Here is an 18871-nt window from a genome sequence, read left to right as displayed (position 1 = left end):
GTTTCCCCAACTATAAAATGGGGATTCAATACCTTCACTCCCTCTCCCTAGGTGGTGAAACCCATGGGGGCTATTGTTACATCCGGTTTAATTAACTTGTATTTACCCTAGTGCTTAGCACGTAATAGTCGCTTAACAAATACCGTACTTACTACTGTACTCCCAGAGTCAATCAATAGCACAAGTGCCAACTGTGTGCAGAACACTCAGCACTTAGAACAGTGCTTGGCATATACTAAGTGCTTAACAAATACCATCATTAATTAACACTCTACTATGTGTTTGAGAGAGAAAAACAAAGCTCCAGGACACAATCCCTTCCACAAAGAAGCATACAATCTAGCACCACTTTTGCTATCAAGTCAGAAAAATGTGTCAAAGGCATTAAAAAAAAAAAAAGCAACGACAACCCTAAATGGTTGCTGGATACTTGGACATCCGAAAAAACGAAGAGAAAATAAGTATTTTGAAATGTAGAAAGACTTACTGAAATTTCAGCCATCCCTTTGAGAAATGGGAATTCGACTGTTTTACATTTCCCTTGAAATAGTGGGGTTTCATTATCTTCGTCAATGGAACTTTTAATTTTAGCTATTATCTTGCCAACCAATTCGGTCCCAGTTCGGTTGTTGTGTTCATCCTTAAAATAAACACACAGACGTTAGAACTGATTGGAGAAACTCTGGTGGAGAAATAAATGGAGGAAAGAGCAGGTATGCACACTACACAATGTTATTCGGCAGTGCACATGTTAGCAAATACCTATCAGTCCAAACATCCAAAAGTAGTCTCAAAAGGAGAACAATCTAATTCAAAATTAAAAGATATCCTTCGCTGTCGAAATAATAGATTGGTACTAACTTCTGCTTGTCTATCTGTGACCTCTGGACATTTAATATCCTCCCCAACCCCACAGCACTTACGTACGTGTCTTTAAATTATACACTATCAATTATTTGTTCATCTTAATGTCTGTCTCCTCCTCTAGACTGTAAACTCATTATATGGGCAGGAAACATGACTGCTAATTCTGTTGTTTTGTACTCTCCCAAGAGTTTAGAACAGTGCCCTGCCCATAGTAAGCACTCAAATACCATTGATGGATTGTTCTTAAATACCACGGAAATGTAATTTAATGTTTCTGTACCTTTATTTCCCCATCTGCATATGAGAACTATAAATACCATCTTCCCTTCCCAAAAGATAAGTGAGAAAGGAATTAAGCCAACCAAAGAGACGGTGCTAAAAGCACTGACATTATGAGGGCCTTTGGCAAGTATAAAATGTCATAAAATTCCAAATAGTACTAATCATTAGCCATGCAAACGAGGAGCACCTTAAAATATGTAGGTGACAGGAAAGGAAAAAAAAAGAGAAGTTTAAAATCTGACTATTCATTCATTCAATCGTATTTATTGAGTGCTTACTGTGTGCAGAGCACTGTACTGAGTGCTTGGAAAGTACAATTTGGCAACAGAGAGAGACAGTCCCTACCCAACAACGGGCTCACAGTCTAGGAGAGGGAGACAGACAACAAAACAAAACAAGTAGACAGGTGTCAAAACCATCAAAATAGATAGAATTATAGATATATACACATCATACCATCAGTTTGGAACTCTACTTTTTGGGTATATTTACTGCTATCTGATGCATCAATACTGTGCCAAAGGAATGGAAAAGCTGGGAGAAGCAAGTCCTTCAAAAACAGTATTAAAGAATCAACGTCTATATATATATACTGCATTCACCATCAAAAAATTCACAGGACCATAACTTATTAAATGTAGACTTTATCAGCCTCACAGTGGGCAAGGAAAAGTGTCAGTTCTATTGTTATACTGTACTCTCCCAAGCGCTCAGCACAGTACTTTGCACACAGAAAGTGCTCAATAAATACGATTGACTGAATCAGCCCCCCAAATTCATTAAATATATTGGGCTCACACGGAGCTGTCCTTGGTCCCTCTTGGAGATATAAATAAAATCCCTCCTAGGAGTTTATATTTCTCTCTCTCTCTCTCTCACACACACACACACACACACACACACACACACACAAAACTGAGAAAGAGAAAGAGAGAGAGAGAGAGAGAGAGAGACAGAGAGAGAGAGAGACAGAGAGAGAGAGACAAAGAGTGTGCACACAGGCACCCATTTTAAATAGATGATGGTTCCCAAATCTTTCCAATCCATACTCCACCTTCACTCGTGCACGGGGCATGGGACAAAACCTCCAAATGGGGGCTTCTGGGCCATTACCTCTTTGAATCCCGCTCTGTCCCAGTTACCTGTCCACCTAAAATCCCTGTCCTATTTCCACCCCCAAAACTCCAAATGAAAAGTCAGCACCTAGAAGAATCTTCGCACAAGTACATCACTATATTCGCCAAGATATTATTTTTTAAAAGGACTGCTAGAGACCATTAAATGTTACTTAAATGGTTTCAAAATGGAACATTTCCAAAGCACTCTACCTACCAAGAGACTCATTTACTCAAGAGATTTTGGAGGGCTTTCAGTCTTAGGTAGAATATCTGCTTTTGGAAGAGTGATACAGATAGACAAATTCTATGTTTCCGACTTACCCTTTTTTAGGATAAAAAAAAAAAGGAACATTACCATAATGCTGAGGCACAAATCCTTGACTAAGGTTCTACTGGTAATAGCTCGAACATTTGAAACCGCAGGAGTCGCTGGAAGATTTTCTGGGACCAGTTTGGTTGGTTCATTAGGTACGACTTCAATTATAATCTTATAAAATAAGAGAAACAATCTCATTAACATTCTCAAAGGGTCTAGAGTCAGAAAATAAACCAAGATCGCCTATTATACTGTTCCCCAGGAAGACAAAGCAGTTCGGTTAAATTTAAGGCCGATTCCTTTATCATTCAATTTTTTGCATTCATTTCAATATTTTCAAAGAAATGAGGCAGGAAAATAAAACAAGTGGCGCCGAAACAGATTTTTTTTCTTAAGATTTTTTTAAATGCCTGTGCTAACTTGCTTTGAAACTAGTGGACTACTTGAAAGTCACTCAGGCTTTGCCCATTGGCTCACATCAATCCAAAGATTTAACTATATTTGGCATTCAAATGACTTCACATGTGAAAAGCAAAGCACGCAGAAGGGTACGTGTTAGGGAAGCAAATATTTAAAAATAGAGACACCAAACCTGGTCACTGCTGAGAGAAGTCGTTTTATCAATCATATATCCAAACTGGATGCTGTAGGTCCCCACTTTGTTTGGGATCACTTTATCCCTAAATTTGAGATAAAAACAGACAGGTGTTGAGGTATTGCACTATTACATGTTATACTCCGGGGGAATAATGAAAATCTCTCTCCCTTCCACCAAGGGAGTATGAGGAGAAAATAAAACTTTCCACTTAGGCTAGCACATGTTTACCGATTTGTTTCCAATCTGTTGAATGTACTAGGGTTCTCCTAACTCTTCCTCCCTCCTCGACCAAAACTTAACAGTAAGTGAGGAAGGGAAGAAAGAAGGCAGAAGAGAAGCAGAGGTTAATATAAGCTGAAGAGCTGCAGTAATCGTTGCATTTAGCATGCATGCCTGCCAGAAGTGGATCACCATTAAATGCACGCCGCTGCACATGTACAAGAAAATATCTGGCATATGCCCTTGCAGGTAGAGAAAATCCCAAAATGATAAGGCTTGAGACTGCTGAAAAACAGTGACTGGACTGCTATAATTTAGTGTGTTTTCCAGAACTAAATGCCGTCCTATGGCTAGAAAGAGGTAATCCCACCTTGTTAGGAAGGTCACTGACTGCTGCTTGGGGAATTACTGCTATTCAGGCACTGGGAGAATAGAGTTCAATATGTTAGAGAATTCACACGACAACTTTAATCGTGTTATTAAATTCAGAATGAGCAAGGTGACATCACACCAAATTCGATCAAGAGGCTTCTAAGGCTATTCGTGTGGGAGAGCCAGGTTTTTTTCCTCTTAAAGGAGCCAAAACGTTGGAAATAAATTGCAAAACTAGGAACTACCCTAGCCGATCTTTAAGCTGCCTGCTTCCCACCTTGAAGGAACAATGGGAAGAAACTGAATTAAATCAATAGCCTTCCCCGCTTATCCCAGGACCATATAGGAGAGCTAAGAATTACCTGAAGTAGAAGAAGCCTTCTTCCTTGTCATTATCCTTGATTTTACTACAGCTAAAAGTTTCTGCCTGAAAAGAAAGATGGACATTTCACATCATTACGCACGGAATCAGACATTGCTTAACTTGCGCTACGTTGGAAATTTTATTTCTACAGTGCTCTACGGCACCTCAGGCCTAGGACGGGTTGTAAGCCCAGGTAATAATAAAGATAAAAATGATAATAATAATAATAACAATGATGGCATTTGTTAAGCACTTACTATGTGCAAAGCACTGTTCTAAGCGCTGGGGAGGATACAAGGTGATCAGGTTGTCCCACTGAGCCACGCTGCTACTTAAGTAATGGCTTTCAGTAAGTTGTTATAGCATTAAGAATCCTAGCATATTAGAACACTGAGTGAATTCATGATAACAATAATGTGTCGGGACATTTAGTGTATTAGTAATAATAGCAATAAATAACAGCAACAATAATAATGAGAATAGTTTTTGTTAAGCACAACGTGCCAAGCACTATGCTAAACACTGGGGTACATACAGGTCAATCTGATCAAATCTTAAGTAGTAGCCCAGTCAGGTATATCAGTCATTTAAATCTTAATTGGAGAAACTAACAAGAATGATATTGGTGGAATTCACTTTCCTCATCTGAAAAATGGGGATAATTATGATAATAAGGATGGTATTTGTTAAGCGTTTACTATGTGCCAAGCACTTTTCTAAGCGCTGGGGGAGACACAAGTTTATCAGGTTGTCCCACGGGGGGCTCACAATCTTAATCCCCATTTAACACTTGAGGTAGCAAGCGCAGAGAATCAGCGTGGCTTAGTGGAAAGAGCCCGGCCTTGGGAGTCAGAGATCGTGGGTTCTAATCCCGGCTCCACCACTTGTCAGCTGTGCGACTTTGGGCATGTCACTTAGCTTCTCTGTGCCTCAGTTACCTCATTTTACAGATTAAACCCCACATGGGACAACCTGTTTACCTTGTATCTAACCCAGCGCTTAGAACAGTGCTTGACACCTAGTAAGCGCTTAACAAATACCATAATCACCACAGAGAAGTGAAGTGACTTGCCCACAGTCACACAGCTGATAAATGGCAGAGCCGGAATTAGAACCCGCGACCTCTGACTCCCAAGCCTGGGCTCGTTCCACTAAGCCACTCTGATACCTGTTTTTGCTCCACTTTAGATGGTGAGCCCATGTGGAACAGGGAATGTGTCTGATGTGACGATCTTTGATTTCTCCCAAATCTTTGGCACATAGTACACTGAATTCCATAACAATGCTAAATTTTATAAATATTTAGCTTATTTATGTTTGTGTGTATACACACACACACACATATATGTATATGTAAATGTATATACATATTCTTACACACACTCTCTCACTCTCTTTCCCTTAGCACCGTGATGGACTATATAAATACCTCCTTCCCTATCTTGACTTCATCCTCACTTAGCCCTAACTACTGGACTCTCAACTCTTATCGAAACACTATCGCCACTTTCTACGTCTACCCCATCGTCCCTAGCTAATCCTACTTGAGGATGTTTTACGGATTTGTGCGTTCCTCATCGCTACCTTAGAAAATTTAACTGTATCTGAATACCTAGTTTTCTCAGTCAATCAATGGTATCTATTGCGTCCTTAGAGCACTGGACTAAGCGTTTGGGAGAGTGAAACCCACCAGGATTAGCGGACATGTTCCGTGCCCATAAGGGGAGACAGATATTCGTGGAATAAACAGTTTTATCTTGTTAACAACAACAACAACAAAAATCTCCCTAGACGGGGAGACAGATATTCGTGGAATAAACAGTTTTATCTTGTTAACAACAACAACAACAAAAAATCAAGGAAGGCAGAGTTTCTCCCTCAGCCTTCCCTCCGGTCAGTGTGATAATTTTCCAATCTCTTTATCCTTCCTTGCGAATACATTTTGTTGGACTTTGAACAGTCCCTAGACTGCAAGTCTGTTTTGGGCGAGGAATGTTATATTCTCCCAAGCGCTTAGTACAGTGCTCTACACACAATAAGTGCTCAATAAATGACTGAGTGACCCTGGAGCTGTGCCTCAGAAAACAGTTACAATGCCTTTCGGTTCAAAGAAGCTTCTGGTGAGCCCACATCCACGACTGAGCTTAAGAGACCACCTCTTATACACGCTGTCCAGGAAAATACGAGAGTGCACCTTTTCAGGCCCTATTGACACTCACAGAGAAGAGAGGAAAAGGAATGTCCTGCCCCAGTAGGACATGGGCATAGACTGTTTTTTGTAATAATAATAACAGTGGCATTTATTAAATGCTTACTATGTGCCAAGCACTATACTAAACGCTGGGGAGGATACAAGTAACTCAGGTTGGACACAGTCCCTGTCCCACTTGGGGCTCACATTCTCAATCCCCATTTTACTGAGGGGATCACTGAGGCCCAAAATTATCGTTATTATTGTTATTAAATATAATTATAATAATGATAATTATGGTATTTGTTATGTACTTACTATGTTATTATTAATATCATTATTATGGTATTTGTTAAGAGCTTACTATGTGCCCAGCACTATACTAAGCGCTGGGGAAGATACAAGTAACTCAGGTTGGACACAGTCCCTGTCCCACTTGGGGCTCAGATTCTCAATCCCCATTTTACTGAAGGGATAACTGAGGCCCAAAATTATCATCATCAATGTTATTAAATATAATTATAATAATGATAATTATGGCATTTGTTAAGTACTTATTATGTTATTATTAATATCATTATTATGGTATTTGTTAAGAGCTTACTATGTGCCAAGCACTATACTAAGCACTGGAGAAGATACAAGTAACTCAGGTTGGACACAGTCCCTGTCCCACTTGGGGCTCACATTCTCAATCCCCATTTTACTGAGGGGATAACTGAGGCCCAAAATTATCATTATTATTGTTATTAAATATAATTATAATAATTATGGTATTTGTTAAGTACTTACTATGTTATTATTAATATCACTATTATGGTATTTGTTAAAAGCTTACTATGTGCCAAGCACTATACTAAACATTGGGGAAGATACAAGTAACTCAGGTTGGACACAGTCCCTGAACCACTTGGGGCTCACAATCACACAGTCCCTGTCCCACTTGGGGCTCACAATCTCAATCCCCATTTTACTGAGGGAATAACTGAGGCCCAAAATCATCATTATTACTGCTATTAAATATAATTATAATAATGATAATTATGGTATTTGTTAAGTACTTACTATGTTATTATTAATATCATTATTATGGTATTTGTTAAGAGCTTACTATGTGCCAAGCACTATATTAAGTGCTGGGGAAGATACAAGTAACTCAGGTTGGACACAGTCCCTGTCCCACTTGGGGCTCACATTTTCATCCCCATTTTACTGAGGGGATAACTGAGGCCCAAAATCATCATTATTATTGTTATTAAATATAATTATAATAATGGTAATTATGGTATTTGTTAAGTACTTACTATGTTATTATTAATAACATTATTATGGTATTTGTTAAGAGCTTACTATGTGCCAAACACTGTTCTTAGCGCTGTGGTAGATACAAGGCCATCAGGTTGTCCCATGTGGGGCTCACAGTCTCAATCCTCATCATCATCATCATCAATCATATTTATTGAGCACTTACTATGTGCAGAGCACTGTACTAAGCGCTTGGGAAGTACAAATTGGCAACATATAGAGACAGTCCCTACCCAACAGTGGGCTCATAGTCTAAAAGGGGGAGACAGAGAACAAAACCAAACATACTAACAAAATAAAAGAAATAGAATAGATATGTACAAGTAAAATAAATAAATAAATAAATAGAGTAATGAATATGTACAAACATATATACATATATACATTTTCCTCATGAGGTAACTGTGGCCCAGAGAAGTGAAGTGTCTCCCCCTTTAGACTGTGAGCCCACTGTTGGGTAGGGACTGTCTCTATATGTTGCCAACTTGGACTTCCCAAGCGCTTAGCCCAGTGCTCTGCACACAGTAAGCGCTCAATAAATACGATTGATTGATTGATTGAAGTGACTGGCGCAAGGTCACACAGCAGACAAGTGGCGAAGCACAACCTTCTAGGCTGTGAGGCCGTTGAGGGCAGGGATTGTCTCTATTTGTTGCTGAGTTGTACTTCCCAAGCGCTTAGTACAGTGCTCTGCACAGATTAAGCACTCAATAAATGCGACTGAATGAGTGAATGAATGACCTTCTGATTCCCAGGTCTGGGCACCGGTGATGCCCTGCGTGCGTCATCCACATCCTCTCCCCCAGTCCTCCCCAGCCATGGAGTTCCTGGGTTCCAATGACTTACGTTTGCTGGTGGCCGGTTCCCACTCCCTGGTAGTTTCCACATTTTCATGCTGATCCGGGTTGAATTAATATTCTTTATGATGCTGTCATCTTCAGAGAGGACACTAACCATAAAATCTGTTGACAAAAACCAAAACCATTACCCAATGATTTTCTTGATTCCCTTCCTTCCTCTCCCCCTCATCATCCCCATCTTACCTCCTTCCCTTCCCCACAGCACCTGTATATATGTTTGTACATATTTATTACTCTATTTATTTATTTTACTTGTACATATTTATTCTATTTATTTTATTTTGTTAGTATGTTAGACTGTGAGCCCACTGTTGGGTAGGGACTGTTTCTATATGTTGCCAATTTGTACTTCCCAAGCGCTTAGTACAGTGCTCTGCACATAGTAAGCACTCAATAAGTACGATTGATGATGATGATCCCCCCATCTTACCTCCTTCCCCACAGCACCTGTATATATGTTTGTACATATTTATTACTCTATTTATTTATTTTACTTGTACATATTTATTCTATTTATTTTATTTTGTTAGTATGTTAGACTGTGAGCCCACTGTTGGGTAGGGACTGTCTCTATATGTTGCCAATTTGTACTTCCCAAGCGCTTAGTACAGTGCTCTGCACATAGTAAGCACTCAATAAATACGATTGATGATGATGATCCCCCCATCTTACCTCCTTCCCTTCCCCACAGCACCTGTATATATGTTTGTACATATTTATTACTCTATTTATTTATTTTACTTGTACATATCTATTCTATTTCTTTTATTTTGTTAGTATGTTGGGTTTTGTTCTCTGTCTCCCCCTTTAAGACTGTGAGCCCACTGTTGGGTAGGGACTGTCTCTAGATGTTGCCAATTTGTACTTCCCAAGCGCTTAGTACAGTGTTCTGCACACAGTAAGCACTCAATAAATACGATTGATTGATTGATTGATTCAGTACCACAGAGACCAGTTTTGCTCAGGTCCGGCCTCAATTTTGAGATGCAGATAACATTAATTCATGCGAACGCTCTTGAGGATAAGCCAGAGATAAATTCAAAGGACAAACATTTTTTTAAAATCCCAGATAGGAACTTGCCTAACACTGCAGTTTTGCTGTTGTTGTTGTCGTTGGGATTTTTTTTTTTTGGAAGATTCAAAACAGATTCGGTTTGAATAGTCAACTGTAAGATAACTGTAACTGTAAGATAACTGTAAGATAACTGTCAGAGAAGCAGTGTGGCTCAGTGGAACGAGCACGGGGTTGGGAGTCAGAGGTCATGGGTTCTAATCCCGACTCCGCCACTTGTCAGCTGTGTGGCTTTGGGCAAATCCTCTGCCCCTCCCCATCCCTCCCGCCCTACCTCCTTCCCCTCCCCACAGCCCCTGCATATATGTTTGTACAGATTTATTACTCTATTTATTTTACTTGTACATATTTACTATTCTATTTATTTTGTCAATGATGTGCATCTAGCTTTACTTCTATTTATTCTGATGACTTGACACCTGACCACATGTTTTGTTTTGTTGTCTGTCTCCCCCTTCTAGACTGTGAGCCCACTGTTGGGTAGGGACCATCTCTATATGTTGCCAACTTGTACTTCCCAAGCACTTAGTACAGTGCTATGCACACGGTAAGCGCTCAATAAATGCGATTGAATGAATGAACGAATAAATGAATGAATGTCACAACTTCTCTGGGCCTCAGTCACCTCATCTGGAAAATGGGAATTAAGACTGTGAGCCCCATGTGGGACAACCAGATTACCTTGTATCCCCCCCAGCGCTTAGAACCGTGCTTGGCACATTCATTCAATCGTATTTGTTGAGCGATTACTATGTGCCAAGCACTGTACTAAGCGCTTAGCACATAGTAAGCACTTAAATGCCACTATTATTATTATTATTAACTGGCTCTCAACTCTGTATCTTTCTGATTATTTTAATAGTGAGTGTTGGGGGAAAAGGCATTTAAAACTGTTAGATTCACAAACACAACAAAGAGAAGAGAAGCAGCTTGGCTCAGTGGAAAAGAGCCCGGGCTTTGGAGTCAGAGGTCATGGGTTCAAATCCCAGCTCTGCCAATTGTCAGCTGTGTGACTTTGGGCACGTCACTTCACTGGGCCTCAGTTACCTCATCTGGAAAATGGGGATGAAGACTGTGAGCCCCACGTGGGACAACCTGATCCTCCTGTAACCTCCCCAGCGCTTAGAACAGTGCTTTGCACATAGTAAGCGCTTAATAAATGCCATCATCATCATCATCAACAAAGGTTTAAAGGGAATGATGGGATCTGTGAACATCAACTGCTCCAACGCCTCATTTTGTTCAGCTCTTTTGCACAGGACATTACCAACCCAAGGTGCGGGACTGTAAATTAGATGTAAACTCCTCGAGTCACAAATGCCTAACACAGTAGGCCAAAATAAACTACGAAACAGCACATACATCATTTCATTGCACCCTCAAAACAACTCAGTTGGGCTGAAATATGAGGACTCTCTGTGAACAAGTAAGTTCAAATACAGAATTAGTAGGGAGGACAGCTTTCTCATCCAGCTTTTGTTGTCGGGTGAATATTCTCCAATTCCCTAACAGATTTCTTACCCAAACATGTAGGGGAAAATTTGCAGGCTGGAAGAAATGGGATTATTCTAATGGAATACAATCCACAGCCCCTGGGAAAATGGGAATGAGGCTTGGTGCAGCTGTGGTTCAATGAAGCAGAAATCCACTCGAGAGTTGACATCCTACATATTATTAACACTAAGCTTTCACAACGTGCAAGACATCAGACCAAGTGCCAGTAAAAATCGAAAGAAATAAATTATGCCTTTGCTCCTGGCCCACATTTCTACTGGGGAAGACGGGAGGGATACAACAAAAGAACAGATCCACTCCTTCCAAGTGCTCAGCAGCAACTTCTGAAAACGCGACAAGCTCGGGTCAAATAATAATAATAATGATGGTATTTGTTAAGCGCTTACTATGAGCCAGACACTGTACTAAGTGCTGGGATGGATACATGCAAATTGGCTGGACGCAGTCCCTGTCCCACATGGGGCTCCCAGTTGTTTTCTTTCAGCTCAGTCCTTCAAACCAGCAGCATAAAACAGATGAAAAAGGAAGGGCCAATTTGGGAGTTTTTAGTGTTTATGCCCCTAGGTACGTCGCACAACTCTTTTGTGACCTCACAGTCTCAAACCCCATTTTTCAGATGAGGTAACTGAGGTCCACAGAAGTATTTTCATACTACGACCCGTGCGGGTCTTGACGCGCACTTTCATTCTGCGCGCTGACTGCAACCTTGTTAGGCAAGTAAGGAGCTTTCTTCGGGCGTTACAAAGAAGGAGCATGGTGCTTCCCAGCCCAGCGCTTAGAACAGTGCTTTGCACATAGTAAGCGCTTAATAAATGCCATTATTATTATTATTATTATTATTTCTAATCCCAGCTCTGCCGCTTGTCTGGTGTGTGACCTTGGGCAAGTCACTTTACAATAAAAACACAAATTTAACTTTAAAAGTTAACTTTAAAATAGAGAAGCAGCGTGGCCTAGTGGATAGGGCACGGGCCTCGGAGTCAGGAGGACCTGAGTTCTAATTCCACCTCTAGACTGTGAGCTCGTTGTGGGGAAGGAAATGAGCCTGTGATGTCCTTACACTGTATTCTCAAGAGCCTGGTACAGTGCTCGGTACACAGTGAGCGTTCAATAAATACTGACTGACTGGCTCTGTCACTTGTCTACGGTGTGACCTCAGGCAAGTTGCTTAAACTTCTCTGTGCCTCAGTTACTTCATCTGTAAAATAGGGATTCAGACTATGGGCCTCATGAGGGACAGGGACTGTGTCTAACCCCATTTGCTTGTATCCAACCCAGTGCTTACTACAGTGCCTGGTACAAGGTAAGTGCTTACATATCACAACTACTATTACTATTATTTTTTAAAATGACAACAGTGTGAAAAAAATCATTTACAGAGTACTTGGAGGGAACAGTCTTCAGCTACCTCACACTTTGAGGCAAATCAATCACTCAATGGCATTTATTGAGTGCTTACCATTGTGCACAGCACTGTACTAAGCGCTTGGGAGAGTACAACAGAACAATGAAGAGACACATTCCCTGCCCACAACAAGCTTGCGGTCTACAGGGCTTCGCTTCTGCCATGTCAGGACAGGAGAGCACTTAGTCTGTGCAATTCCCAGAACCCTAATGGCAGGCCAGAGAGGGCTTACTTCATCAAAACTAATACTAATAATTGCAGTATTTGTTAAGCGCTTACTGTGTGCCAGGGACTATACTCAGCGCTGGGGTGGATACAAGCAAATTGGGCTGGACTTATTCATTGTCTCACGTGGGGCTCACAGTCTCAGTCTCCATTTTACAGATGACAGATGAAGAAACTGAGGCACAGAAGTGAAGTGACTTGCCCCGGGTCACACAGCAGATAAGTGGCAGAGCCAGGATTAGAAACCAAGACCTCCTGAATCCCAGGCCTGGGCTTTAGATACTGCCAACTTGTACTTCCCAAGCGCTTAGTATAGTGCTCTGCACACAGTAAGCGCTCAATAAATACGATTGATTGATTGATGCCATGCTGCAGCTTTAATGATAGCATTTAATGATAGCATTTATTAAGCGCTTACTATGTGCAAAGCAATCAATCAATCAATCATATTTATTGAGCACTTACTGTGTGCAGAGCACTGTACTAAGCGCTTGGGAAGTACAAGTTGGCAACATCTAGAGACAGTCCCTACCCAACAGTGGGCTCACAGTCTAAAAGGGGGAGACAGAGAAAAAAACCCAAACATACTAACAAAATAAAATAAATAGAACAGATATGTACAAGTAAAATAAATAAATAAATAAATAGAGTAATGAATATGTACAAACATATATACATATATACAGGTGCTGTGAAAGCACTGTTCTAAGCGCTAGGGAGGTTACAAGGTGATCAGGTTGTCCCACGGGGGGAATCACAGTCTTAATCCCCATTTTACAGATGAGGTAACTGAGGCGCAGAGAAGTTAAGTGACTTGCCCAAAGTCACACAGCTGACAAGTGGCAGAGCCGGGATTCGAACCCATGATCTCTGATTCCAAAGCCCGGGCTCTTTCCACTGAGCCACGCTGCTTCCCCAAGCACCCTTTACTCTCCCAAGCACCTAGTACAGTGCTCTGCACATAGTAGGTGCTCAATAAATACCACTGATTGATTACTGTAGAACACACCTGGGATTCGTAATACCTGGCAAGCATACCAGAGGGCCACGTGAAACTGCATCATCAATATTAACTATTGATAATAATAATGGTATTTGTTAATAATAATAATAATAATGGCATTTATTAAGCGCTTACTATGTGCAAAGCACTGTTCTAAGCGCTGGGGAGGTTACAAGGTGATCTGGTTGTCCCACGGGGGGATCACAGTCTCAATCCCCATTTTACAGACGAGGGAACTGAGGCCCAGAGAAGTGAAGTGACTTGCCCAAAGTCACACAGCTGACAATTGGCGGAGCCGGGGTTTGAACCCATGACCTCTGACTCCAAAGCCCGGGCTTCTCCACTGAGCCACGCTGCTTCTCTGTAAGAGAAGCACCGTAAGCACTCACTGTGTGCCTTGCACTGTACTAAATGCTGGGGATAGATAAAGGATAATCACTGTGGACACAGTACCTGTCCCCTCACGGGGCTCACAGTTTAAGGGGGAAGGAAAGCCGGTATTTCAACCCTATTTCACAGATGAGGAAACTGAGGCCCAGAGAAGTTAGGGAATTTACCCAAGGTCACCCAGCAGGTAAGTGGTAAAATCAGGATTAAACCCCAGGTCCTCTAACTCCCAGGCCTGTGCTCTTTCCACTAGGTCACACGGCTTCTCTAATTTCAACATCCTACGACTGGTTCAACGAGGCTGGTGCTCCTGGCCCCAGCTGCTCTGATAACAGCGGAGAGTAAAATTCCGATACTTGTGCCCTGAATTTGGAATCGAAAACTGCTTACGAAATGGGGAAATTCCAGCCAGTTTTCCTAGTTTTCCTTAATTACTACCGATGGATTACCATTCGCTACCTTAAGGGACAGAGCACGGGCCTGAGAGCCAGAAGGACTTGGGTTCTAATCCCACCGCCACCACCTGCCTGCTCTGTGATCTTGGGCCAGTCACTTCTCTTCTCTGGGCCTCAGTTCCTTCACCTGTAAACTGGGGATTAAAACTGTGAGCCCTGGGTGAGACAGGGACCGGGTCCAACTTGAGTGTGTTGTGACTACCCCAGCACTTAGTACAGTGCCTGGGCACACAGTAAGCGCTTAATCAATCAATCAATCAATCAATCGTATTTATTGAGCGCTTACTATGTGCAGAGCACTGTACTAAGCGCTTGGGAAGTACAAATTGGCAACACATAGAGACAGTCCCTACCCAACAGTGGGCTCACAGTCTAAAAGGGGGAGACAGAGAACAGAACCAAACATACCAACAAAATAAAATAAATAGGATAGAAATGTACAAGTAAAATAAATAAATAAATAAATAAATGAATGAATGAATGAATGAATGAATAAATAAATAAATAAATAAAAACCTAAATGATAAAGCATCACTGGAAAAAAAGCAAAATTCCACAAGCATTTCTTCCTTTTTTAAAAAATCATAATAAATTCAACAATTCCCTTGAATTCACAGGCTTCAAGGATGCCCGGTGTAATCTGCCACTGGTAAAATAATTTAACTTCTAAGTTACCATAAAACGGATGGATGGCATGTGTAAAACCCACAGCAATTAAATTCTAAGACATAAGCGATTAGGAAAATTTAACAATGTGTATGACAACAGAAAAAAAAACACCCTGATGCTTGAATAGCTGTCCACCTCTTCTTAAAATTCAAAAAATATTTCAAAAGGACAAAATAGCACCAAGAAGTACCTACCAGCGAAGATATTTCCAGCTGGGAAAGAAGCATCTCTGTCATATTTAACATTCACACGCACAGGTTTCTCAGGATCTGGAAGAACCCTCAATTTAATTATCGGTCCTTCAAGTGTACTCTTGTTGTAGGTGCCCTTGACCTGTATACTATGCTCTCCCCTACAAAAAGAAAGCAAAGAGATTTAATGTTAAAAGTTATCGTTCCCTAAGATGCAATTTTCAAATCGTGTGGTTGGAGCGACTGTTCCGGGTGCCTCAAAGCCAAAGAACTGGTGATCATTACATTTTTTGTGCAATATAACCCAGTTCCATACATAAATGTGATTATTTTTCCCATTCAAAGAGCTATAAAGTAATAAGGCACATGAAAATCTGATCGAGTCATCCCCCAAGGGTTACAGTTCTCTGTAAAGTACTAGTCAATTACTCCCACAAATCATTATATTTCCTTATAGCCGCCAATGCAAAGATTAGATAATGAGACGTAATTTTCATTAGTTCTCACAAAATAGTTGTGTGACTCACCTAGGGGCACAAACACTAAAAACTCCCAAATTGGCCCTTCCTTTTTCATCCGTTTTATGCTGCTGGTTTGAAGGACTGAGCTGAAAGAAAACAACGTTCTTAGTTTCGGAAAGATTTAAGATCACTCCTAAAGGGCTTACTTTTACAATAATAACAACAGTAACAATAATAATAATGGTATTTGTTAAGTGCTTACTATGTGCCAAGCACCGGGGTAGATACGTGGGGCTCACAGTCTTAATCCCCATTTTGCAGGTGAGGTAAATGTTGCCCAGAGAAATTAAGTGGCTCGCCCATGGTCACTCAACAGACAAATGGTGGAGGTGGGATTAGAATCCATGTCAACTAACTCCCAAGCCCGGGATTTCCACTAATCCCTGCTTAGTGGCTTCTTTTTTTTACTCAGCAGCTGCCAAAATAAAACATTTGTACATGATTCTCTGTTCCTCTAATCTGATTGAGTAATAGTAATAATAATGATGGCATTTATTAAGCGCTTACTATGTGCCAAGCACTGTTCTAAGCGCTGGGGAGGTTACACAAGGTGATCAGGTTGTCCCACAGGGGGCTCACAGGCTTAATCTCCATTTTACAGATGAGGTAACTGAGGCACAGAGTAGTTAAGTGACTTGCCCGAAGTCGCACAGCTGACAGTTGGCAGAGCCGGGATCTGAACCCATGACCTCTGACTCCCAAGCCCGGGCTCTTTCCACTTATTCTATTCTACTCTGCCAAGTGCTTAGTAGGGTGTTTGGCCCAAAGTAAACACTCAATAAATGCCCAGTAAATACCACTGATAGATTGATTGAGCTGAGTTTTAGGAGCAGAAAGAGCAAATATCTGGAAAAGACAAAGACAACGTACCTATATGCGAAAAGCTCAACGTACCTTTACGGTGGGAGCTTTCTGAAGACTTATTTTAATATGTGGTTCGTCAGATGGATTTTCCCAATAATCGCAGACCTGAACTACAAGAGGGTTTGGCAATTCCTTTCCGTTGATCACTGGAATCGGCTGAAACGGGGAACGCAAAACAGGGTGAACTCTCAAGCAACAAGTCACGTGCCTCGCACTCTGGAAGCAGCACATTTGTGGGACAGTCTTCCTTCTTAAAGGTTAAGGAGACACTCATTTTTACGAAAGTAATTATGAACCACTACTCATAAAATCGATGACAGCTTCGAATTCATCCCCACATTCTTCCAAGACGACAGTGTCCCCAGCCACTAAATGGCACCAAGTAGAGTGAGGTGGAATGAGTGGTTACAGCCAACGCTGCTGACAATCGAAGGAAAATGAACCTCAGGTGGCTCGCAATAGATTACGACTTTCTGGAATTAAGTTTTTAAGTTTCAGAATCCATGAGCCCCTTCCTTCCTCTCCCCCTCGTCCCCCTCTCCATCCCCCCATCTTACCTCCTTCCCTTCCCCACAGCACCTGTATATATGTATATATGTTTGTACATATTTATTACTCTATTTATTTATTTATTTTACTTGTATATATCTATTCTATTTATTTTATTTTGTTAGTATGTTTGGTTTTGTTCTCTGTCTCCCCCCTTTTAGACTGTGAGCCCAATGTTGGGTAGGGACTGTCTCTATATGTTGCCAATTTGTACTTCCCAAGCGCTTAGTACAGTGCTCTGCACATAGTAAGCGCTCAATAAATACGATTGATGATGATGATGAGGCACAACTCAAAAAATGATTGAGTTGGGGCAACTTGGTGGACAACGCTGTGGACTGTTAAGTTTTAGACTGTAAACTCATTGTAGGCAGGGAATGTGTCTACTATATTGTACTCTCCCAAGTGCTTAGTCCAGTGCTCTGTACACGGGAAGCGCACTGACTGCCTGAGAAGAAGGATACTGAGAAGCAGTGTGGTCTAGCAGATAGAGCCCGGGCTTGGGAGTTAGGATCTGGGTTCAAATTCTGGCTCTGACCCTTATCTGCTGTGTGACCTTGGGCAAATCACTTCACTTCTCTGTGCCTCAGTTACCTCATCTATAAAATGGGGATTGAGACTGTGAACCCCATGTGAGACAGGGACTGTGTCCAACCCGCTTTGCTTGCATCCACCCCAGCACTTAGAACAGCGCTTGACACACAGTAAGCGCCTAACAAATACCATCATCAATACTATTATTATTATTATTATTACACTGTTGGTGAAAGGGAAAGGGGAATTACAAGGAATGGGGAGGAGGATTCCATTTTTGATGGATTGTTTTTTTAATATATTAATTCCATGCATGCATGGGACATTTGCTTTTCCAGGTTGCTCTATCATCATTTCTCTCATTTTATCCTTACAACATCTTAGACGGGGAAGAGAGGGGCAGGAATCTCTATTCATGAAGAGAAATATTCCACAAGAAGTGCATCTGGATGACAGCTTTCACTCAAATGGGGGCTCATCCGTTTTCCGTGAACCTGAGGGATCGATGGGCTAAAGGATTTGTTTGCGGCCACAAAGCAGGCCCGTGGCAGGGCTAGGACTAGAACCCAATCTCCTGCCTCTCCTAAAATATTTCATTCTTACTCCATAGATCTGGTTTACATCCAAGGTGATGCAAATAATTTGTAATGAATTTATTAGTTCCCCCTTTTAGACTGTGAGCCCACTGTTGGGTAGGGACTCTATATGTTGCCAATTTGTACTTCCCAAGCACTTAGTACAGTGCTCTGCACATAGTAAGCGCTCAATAAATACGATTGATGATGATGATGATGATGATGATTAGTTCAGCAGATCCATCCAGCTCAGTGCCAAAATGTTAAGGATTTCACTATTTGTCACTGACAGTGAATTCGTTGATTTGCTTTACGTAGGAAAAGCGTCAGTTAACTTGATGACGTTGAGAGGGAAAGAACAGCCCACTGCTACTGTGGCTGCTCCTCCCAGTTTTCTAGATCAGTCAGTCAGTT

General features: G+C 41.3%; 1 protein-coding gene across 1 annotated transcript in view; it reads right to left on the bottom strand.

Moving 5' to 3' along the window:
* Window positions 1-18871, bottom strand: part of SMCHD1 (structural maintenance of chromosomes flexible hinge domain containing 1) — a gene marked incomplete at its 5' end in the record, with an annotated part of 180781 nt that overhangs the window by 47957 nt on the left and 113953 nt on the right. Inside the window, 8 exons of the mRNA XM_038747255.1 lie at window positions 488-640; window positions 2623-2754; window positions 3176-3263; window positions 4135-4199; window positions 8479-8594; window positions 15418-15575; window positions 15942-16021; window positions 16830-16955. Coding sequence (XP_038603183.1) covers window positions 488-640; window positions 2623-2754; window positions 3176-3263; window positions 4135-4199; window positions 8479-8594; window positions 15418-15575; window positions 15942-16021; window positions 16830-16955 — 918 coding nt within the window. The remainder of the gene's footprint in view (window positions 1-487; window positions 641-2622; window positions 2755-3175; window positions 3264-4134; window positions 4200-8478; window positions 8595-15417; window positions 15576-15941; window positions 16022-16829; window positions 16956-18871) is intronic.

Source organism: Tachyglossus aculeatus, chromosome 5, assembly GCF_015852505.1.
Source record: "Tachyglossus aculeatus isolate mTacAcu1 chromosome 5, mTacAcu1.pri, whole genome shotgun sequence".
Lineage (NCBI taxonomy): Eukaryota > Metazoa > Chordata > Mammalia > Monotremata > Tachyglossidae > Tachyglossus > Tachyglossus aculeatus.
This window is presented reverse-complemented; position numbering and strand designations above follow the sequence as displayed.